The following is a 7325-nucleotide window of genomic DNA, read 5'->3' as shown; positions in this document are numbered from 1 at the left end:
TTAACGAAAAACTGAAAACATGACTTTTTTGACAAATTCAATTCACTTTTTTTCCAAATTCTAAAGCTTATAGCAGGCGACTCGATGACAATACAAAGATGTATGTAGGCTTATTGGAAAGGTGAGATATTCAGCTTTCATAAGAGTGGTCGATGATGTAATTATCTCCAGGGGTTGTTGAGAAATTCACGAAAAACTGAAAAAAAATTGAAAAAAACGTCGTTTCTCTGTTACGTAACAAACATTACGTAACTTTTGTTACATAAAAAGTTGCGCAACGATTGCGTGCATCTGATTATGCAACAAAATCATAAAAATGTTTTTTACTTTTCGAGTTATTAACTCAAATCTATTTTTTTGCTATTTTTTACGTTACGTTTCGTTACGATTGATATAATTACAAAACCCATTCGTGTTTTTTTGACGTGCGTTTTCCTGAAAATGTAAAATGAAAGGAAATGAACAAAGGAAAAGATAAATCGAATTTGTTTTCTTTAATATTTTATTGGAAATTTTTCTAAAAAAAATAAATAAAACACGACATTTTCGCAGTTCGATTCCTCGAAAGTCGATCAACAAGTATCAATATAATATATATATGTTCTTTTCTCCTTCTTCTTCTATATATTCATTTATTTACAATTAAATATCACGTAGCTCTTGCTCTCATCTACAGGTTTGTTTGTTTCTTCTTTAATGCAGCAGCAGCAGCAGTAGCAACAATAATAAATAAAATCTGATAAATTTTCAAACGGTGTTGGTTTCTTTTTTTTTTAATATAAACTATATATTTACAAATAGACTTAACATAAGATTACAATAAATAAGTTAACTTAACTAGAGATAGGTTTCAGAGTAAAATTAATAAATTTGTTGTTGTTGTTGAGGGGGCTGGGGGTTGTTGATTGGCGTAAAAACAAAAACGAAAATGTGCATGTGAAAAATGAAATAAACTGAATACTTGTTCGCTTTCTTTTACACTCTTAAGTAAGCATTATTATAGTGACTTACGTTTAAAACTTTTGAAGATTTCTATGAGGAAAAAATCAAAAAACAAAAGAAAAAAAAACGGTGGGAAAAAGAACTAATTGACAAACTAATTAACAGACGACAAGACGACTTGATCGAATCCCACCATTTCGTTGTGTCGATTAACAATATATGATATATTTGTATACAGCAAAAAAAAAAAAGTTATAATTAATACTTAAAACAACAACAGAAAAGAAAGGAGAACTAAAAATGATTGTTAACATTTAGAGCGATAGTAATAATGAAGCAATTCAAGGATTCACAAATTGTTACAGAAAAAAGAAAAAAAATTATATATAGTGATCGGGGCTTATGACTTATGTACATGTTCTGAATATTATTATTATTAAACTGATTACAATTATAAGTAAAGTTCTTCTCCAGGGTTGAGGTTACATCACTCGTTCGTGGACTTTTCAACTGGGTTTCATTTGTTTTTTATGTGACATTTGAGTTGGTCGAGCAGTGAGTGTCAGTTTTCTGAATTGTCTTTGTCTTTATATATATATATATAATATAAATATATACGAAAGCTCTATCTCTCTGTCCCAATCTCTCGAAACACATCATCATCATCTGTTGCAGACACGATTCATCCACTTGTGCATATAACTTGAGGGCGAATGGCATGTCCCATCGGCTGCACATACACACACATATGTACAATATGCATTGTTTTGTTTGTTTTTTTTTCTCGTTTGTTCTACATATTCGTTTGTTTGTTTGTTGTTTTTTTTTTGTGTCATTCTTAAAACAATATCAAGAGTTTGTTTTTTGCTTGTTGCTCCGAGAAGGGGTTTACACCTAGATTTTTGGCAAACATACAACACATTCGTTAAACATCTGATGCACATGGATCTCTCCTAATAATTAAGTTATAGATCAAATCAATAGAACTATCAAATTAAATAAATAAATAAAGAAAAACAATAACAACATTAGATAAAAGTATAAAATAAATAAATAAAAATATATATAGATGTGATTCGGTTTCGTTTCTTCTCGCAAAAATTAAATAAAATAATAGAAACAAGTTGCAAACAGATGAGATGAAACGAAACCGAACGATGTGTAAAACCGGTTACATACATAAAATAAATTAATTTAAAAAAAAAAATATAGAAACGATAGATGTCGTTATATGTATATATATATAAAAACAGGGCGTGATTGCAGAAATTACGCAACGTTCGGGCGGCGGCGAATGCTCGGTTGCCGACGTCGCGCAGTTTTTGCATTATAATAGTGTTTACAACAACAATATTCGCTGGGCAAAAATATATGTATATGGGGGGGAAATCATAAGAATTCAAATTATAAAAATATGATATCACAGCTGTATAGATTAGTTTTTGGTGAATTTTCTTTCTTTCATTCATTTTTTGGTTACTTTTCAAGGCATTTTCGTTCGTTACATGACTAGCGCATAAGTACACATTTTCCAGAACCACAACTAAGTATAAATGTGCTACAAATCGTAAGTTTCGTTGCGGAGGGCGGCTAATATATATATAGATAGTATTCGTGGTTATGGGGGAACAATCTGCGTGTGGTTGTTATTAATTAAATGTTTGAAGTAATTAAGTACTGACTAAATGTAAATATAGGTATTAAGTAAGATAGATAACGGCATGCAGCTAATAATAGGTAAATCAAATCAAATGTAAAATACTGACATTCACACCCGAATTCGCATCATTCGCTCCGCCATAAAATGAATCACATTAAATAGTTTTTTGCAAATAACAAATACTGAATACGCATATATAAAAAATTATCACAGTTAAACACGGCACTTTGTACAATTCGGGTCGGGTTAAGAATTGGGTAGGAGGGCGTGTCAGGAGAGGCGTGTGAGGAGTGCTAGTGTTTCAATAGTTTCACCGTGAAATCGAATCAGGCACACATCATCATTAATCTCAAAATATTTACCAAATCATTCCTGAACAATACCTGCTCTAAGATCCTACTGGATTTCTTTTTCTTCTTCTTCGGTGGCGACGGCTCGGCCGAATCACTCGCGTCGCCGCCCGAGCTCACGCCCAGTCGCATATGGATGGGCAGCTTGTCTGAGCGGACGAGGAAAAAGAAAAGAAATTAGTATCATCATGAGAGAGAGAGAGATTGACGTGAAACGGGGTTTACGATTCGCCGGATTTAAGGAATTGTCAATACCTTGGACGATCAGGACTCGCCTGGAGGCGCGCTGGATAAGCGATTCAGGTGCAGCAGCAGCTGATGATGATCGTTCTAGGATGCGGGATATTGATATTGAATGAGCGGTGGTGATGTTGGAGGAGAAGGATCATGTTCAGTGAATGTACGTGAAGTGGGTACCTTTGGTTGCTGGCGCAGTTGCCTGAGAAGACGAGACCTTCTCGTTCTCTTTCCGCCTCGACTTCTTGGCCTTCTTGTAGACGGCGCCCTGCAACGCGTTCTGCAGCAAACGCGACTGGACGTCCTCGGCGGCCATCGGGAGTTTGTGGTGATGATGGTGGTGGTGTTGCCTCTCTGCGCGTTTCCTGCTCAACTGGGCCCTCAGATCTCCTGCAATAAATAATAGACCAAAAAGCAAACGTTAGAATGCTGAATTGATGTTTTCAATGAAAACGCGCTCACCGTCAGTTTTTTTAACATCATCATCGTCGTCGATAACGATGTGCGGCTGCTGCTGCTGCTCATCACGATCGTCGTCTTTCGTCTTCGTCGTCACAATGTTCTCAGACTCGACTGCCACTTTCCTTTTGGAATCGGAACGACTCTCGTACTTTGCTGGATTCCTGATCTTGATCTCGATCTTCTTGCTCTCGATCGGCGACGTCACGCGCATCTTCTTCTCCGTCTTGCTGCTGCCGCGCTCCTTGCCGCTCCTCGACTTCGAACGACGTCTCTCACCGCGACGACGTTCACGCCTCGTCGTTGTCGTCGGTTTGGACTTGGTCGTGGCCTCACGGTTCGGTCCGTTCACCAGCTGCGAGAACGGCAACAGCGAGACGTTGCGTCGCGACGTCGTCGCCGATTTAAATCTGCCCTCGTTGTCCTCATTCTCCGATTCATCGTCGGAGAAGATATCGTCCATCATATCGCCAGCGTCCAACTCCAGGAGATCGTCTGTCTCCGCATTTTCCTCTTCGGGTGGCGTCGGCACCTCCAACGCAACAGCTGCACAGTCATCCGCTTTCTGTTTCAATCTGATGATTCCCTCCTTGATTGGTTTCGTGTCTTGGAATTTCTTCTTTCTCGCCTCCAAAACGGGATCGTCGCTCTGAGATGCTGGTGGTTCAGGCGTTGGAGTGCGTTTCCTTTTAACGACGGGTGCTGCCGCCGGCGTCGCCTCCTCCTCCTTCCTCGTACCCAAACGATCGCGCACAGATAATTTGGGCGGAGATTTGCGCGATGCTTTCGGTGAAACCTTCCTCTCGGTAGAGTTTCTGCGTCGGGGAGAAGTCACTCTTCTCGGCGCTGCGCGTCTTACAGGCGATACTCTCTTTGGAGATGCTGATCGAGGATACCTCCTCGGCGATGGACTCCTCGATTTCCTGATAACGGGCCTCTGTGTCGGCGATGGAGAGCGCGAAAACGATCGTCTCGGCGACTTCTTCCGCCTCTCAATTATCTCCCTGTTCTGCATCACGAACGCCGCACTTCTCGGCGACAGCGGCGCCATAGTGATCGTACTTAAACCGGTGTTTATGTTGAGCGGAGATAAAGGCCTCTGCGGGAAATTTGGCGGCGGTATTAACGGATGAAACAACACAGGCACCGGATTATTAACGATCAGAGGTGGCTGCGTGTACGGCCTCACGTTCTTAACGTAATGCATTTTATTAGAATAAAAGTCCTTCCTCACCGGTTGCTCCTTAATCGGCGAAGTCTTTCTATTTGCGATGGGCGATTTTATTTCCTCATCTTTTTTCACTGGTGGTTCCTCCTTAACAATCACTTCCTCTTTAACAACAGTTTTCTCTTCAACTTTAACATCTTCGCTTTCAGAATTTTGCCTCTTGACCTTAACCTTTTTAGGCTTAGCTTTTGTGACTTTCGGGACTTTCTCCCCAGATATCTCATACTCAAGCTCCTGCATCAGAGCCTCCAAGCTGTTGGCCCTTTTCAATTTGCCAGGACTCGTGTCACCATCTGATTTTTCATTCTCCAACTGCTCATCCTCACTATCCGAGTCATTGTCAGACTTGTCGTATCGATTGAATTTGCTCTTCTCCTCTTTAGTCTCCCCCTTCACTGTGTTGTTATTGCAATACCTGTCTTGGGGCAACGTCAACTTGGGGATTTCCATGACTTTCTCCTGGGGCTGCTCCGGCGCCGTCTGTATCGCAATCAGGTTGGTGCTCCTAACTCTCCCATTGAATTGACCCTTTTTAAATGACAAATCAATATAATTTTTTAACACTGATGTAATGGTAACACTTACATTTCTGGCGCCCCGACCTGGTCCTGAATGATGGAAACCCCACATCCTCTTTGCATTGCCAAACTTGTTGTGGCTGTACGGCATCTGAAGCGCTGACTTACCACCTCTGCCATGGTGATGATTGTCAGCTTTCTCTGGTTTCTTGAGCGTTTGCAGAGCTGCCATTCTGAGCAGTTCCAGGTCATCCTCCTCTTCGGACATATGGCCTTTACCCTGTTGTGGTGATAACAGTTATTAGGGGATGAAACTCCAAAACTTATAAATTCAAATCAAACATCGATAATTTACCTGCATGGACATGTCCATGGCGCTGTTTGATTTCGGTGGCAACTGATTTCCTCCGTCTTAATCCGTAACTTCTGCACTCTCACAACAAACAAACAAAACTGATAGCCAAAATGGCGGAATGACTGCTGCTGCCGCTACAGAACCACGAATACCAACCCAACCAAACCTAAGAAATCTGCAGGCGTGCCAACTTGAATATTTGATTAGTTGATGGAAAGTTGAAAAAGTTTGAGAAAATAAAGAGTAGATAAAGCGGAAATGGTTTATTCGTCGCTAATTTTCATTCGACGCATCTCTCGAATCCGATCTTGGATTTGCTGGTTAATGACCAGTCGGTATTTATCTCCCTCCCCGAGAGCCTCCATCTCTTTGAGCCATTCCTCGCGCTCTTTTATCTCCTGCTTGATCTCATCGAATCTATTCATTTCCTTCGGCTCCTCTCGCTTCTGCTTTCTGGCCTCGACAATTGGCGGTTTTCCCTTCCTCCCGAAAGCCATCCTCTGCTGCAGCTCCTCCTTCGCTTTCTCTCTGTCCACCCGCGGAACTGTCGGCGTGAATTGCTCCCTGCTGTAAGCGCCGGACTTCAGAATCGAATCCAACGATCGACGTTTGCTGCTGCCAGGTCTAATGTACACTTTGGGTTCTCTGTTTCTGCTTCCGCCTTTCCTCTCTCCAACAGCAAGAGATGGCAGAGGTTCACCAGATCTTAAAGAGTAATTTATCCTGTTCCTTTGCATCGTCGTCATTTTACTTTCGTTGATCAGAGCTACACAAAAATCAATGCAATATATAAACAAATTTACAATAGATATTTTTATACTCACTTTGCAGGAATCGAGTCGTCTCCGGGCTGTAGTTGACCTTTGCGTGCTGAAAGACGCCGCCCTTGGCCACGTTCTTGCTGGGCCATTCCATTTGATTTGCTAAACTTTTACTAACAAAGTCTACAACTTCAATTTTCTTGCACAATTTCCACGCAACTTTTCACTTCCACGTCTAACCAAACAAAAAAAAAATAATCAGCTCGCTGTTTATTCATCAATAGTGATACCATGGAAACGCTTATTTATATATCTACAGGGTGTCTCTTTTTGATGTACATTCCATTCTCGATTCCTATATATGTACAAGTTAATTCAATTACGCGTCTGGTGCGATGAGATTCATAGCGGAAATTACGTGTGAGCGTGATTGAAGCAAATTGGGAATTGTCGAAAATTGGGGCGCATCCGCTTTAAAAAGGCAGCGCTCGAAATTGTGAGGATCAAGCGGGCGCCGCCGCTACTGTCAATTCGACGATGCTTCGAGCGCTTGTTTTTCTGATCCTCGTCACGGCTGGTCACGATTCCTGCGATTTCAGGTGAGAGAGAGAAAAAACCGTTTACATTTCGTTATTGTTATTGAGAGTATCCAGGCAACGAAGTAAACACGTGGCTGCGGTGGTTTTGGCACGCGGCGGCTCCAAGGGGATTCCCCTGAAGAACCTGGCGCCGGTCGGCGGACGTAGCCTGCTGCGAATCTCGCTGGAGGAGGCGCTCTCCGTCGGTTTCGATAGCGTCTGGGTGTCGACCGAACA

General features: G+C 41.4%; 3 protein-coding genes across 4 annotated transcripts; 1 reads left to right on the top strand and 2 right to left on the bottom strand.

Moving 5' to 3' along the window:
* Nucleotides 1–1462: 1462 nt before the first annotated feature.
* Nucleotides 1463–5862, bottom strand: LOC108558525 (serine/arginine repetitive matrix protein 1-like). 2 transcript variants are annotated; one of them, XM_017915457.1, is made up of 6 exons: nucleotides 5750–5862; nucleotides 5462–5674; nucleotides 3652–5404; nucleotides 3370–3579; nucleotides 2986–3101; nucleotides 1463–1836 (listed from the first exon to the last, which is right to left on the bottom strand). In XM_017915457.1, exons 1-6 carry the CDS (start codon nucleotides 5765–5767, stop codon nucleotides 1831–1833), a joined length of 2316 nt encoding a protein of 771 aa, XP_017770946.1. In that variant the 5' UTR covers nucleotides 5768–5862; the 3' UTR covers nucleotides 1463–1830. The 2 variants fall into 2 exon arrangements, with proteins under 2 accessions (XP_017770946.1, XP_017770945.1); XM_017915456.1 differs by lacking the exon at nucleotides 1463–1836 and having other exon boundaries at nucleotides 2354–3101.
* A 74-nt stretch (nucleotides 5863–5936) lies between these two features.
* On the bottom strand, nucleotides 5937–6686 carry LOC108558526 (UPF0193 protein EVG1 homolog). Its single transcript, XM_017915458.1, has 2 exons — nucleotides 6574–6686; nucleotides 5937–6515 (listed from the first exon to the last, which is right to left on the bottom strand). Exons 1-2 carry the CDS (start codon nucleotides 6662–6664, stop codon nucleotides 6013–6015), a joined length of 594 nt encoding a protein of 197 aa, XP_017770947.1. The 5' UTR covers nucleotides 6665–6686; the 3' UTR covers nucleotides 5937–6012.
* A 350-nt stretch (nucleotides 6687–7036) lies between these two features.
* On the top strand, nucleotides 7037–7305 carry LOC108558524 (N-acylneuraminate cytidylyltransferase-like; the record flags this gene model as incomplete). Its single annotated transcript, XM_017915455.1, has 2 exons — nucleotides 7037–7109; nucleotides 7164–7305. Coding segments are annotated over exons 1-2 (204 nt in total), but the record flags the coding sequence as incomplete, so codon positions are not given.
* Nucleotides 7306–7325: the final 20 nt, after the last annotated feature.

The sequence above is a fragment of the Nicrophorus vespilloides genome, unplaced genomic scaffold, assembly GCF_001412225.1.
Source record: "Nicrophorus vespilloides isolate i.1.1-1 unplaced genomic scaffold, Nicve_v1.0, whole genome shotgun sequence".
Lineage (NCBI taxonomy): Eukaryota > Metazoa > Arthropoda > Insecta > Coleoptera > Silphidae > Nicrophorus > Nicrophorus vespilloides.
This window is presented reverse-complemented; position numbering and strand designations above follow the sequence as displayed.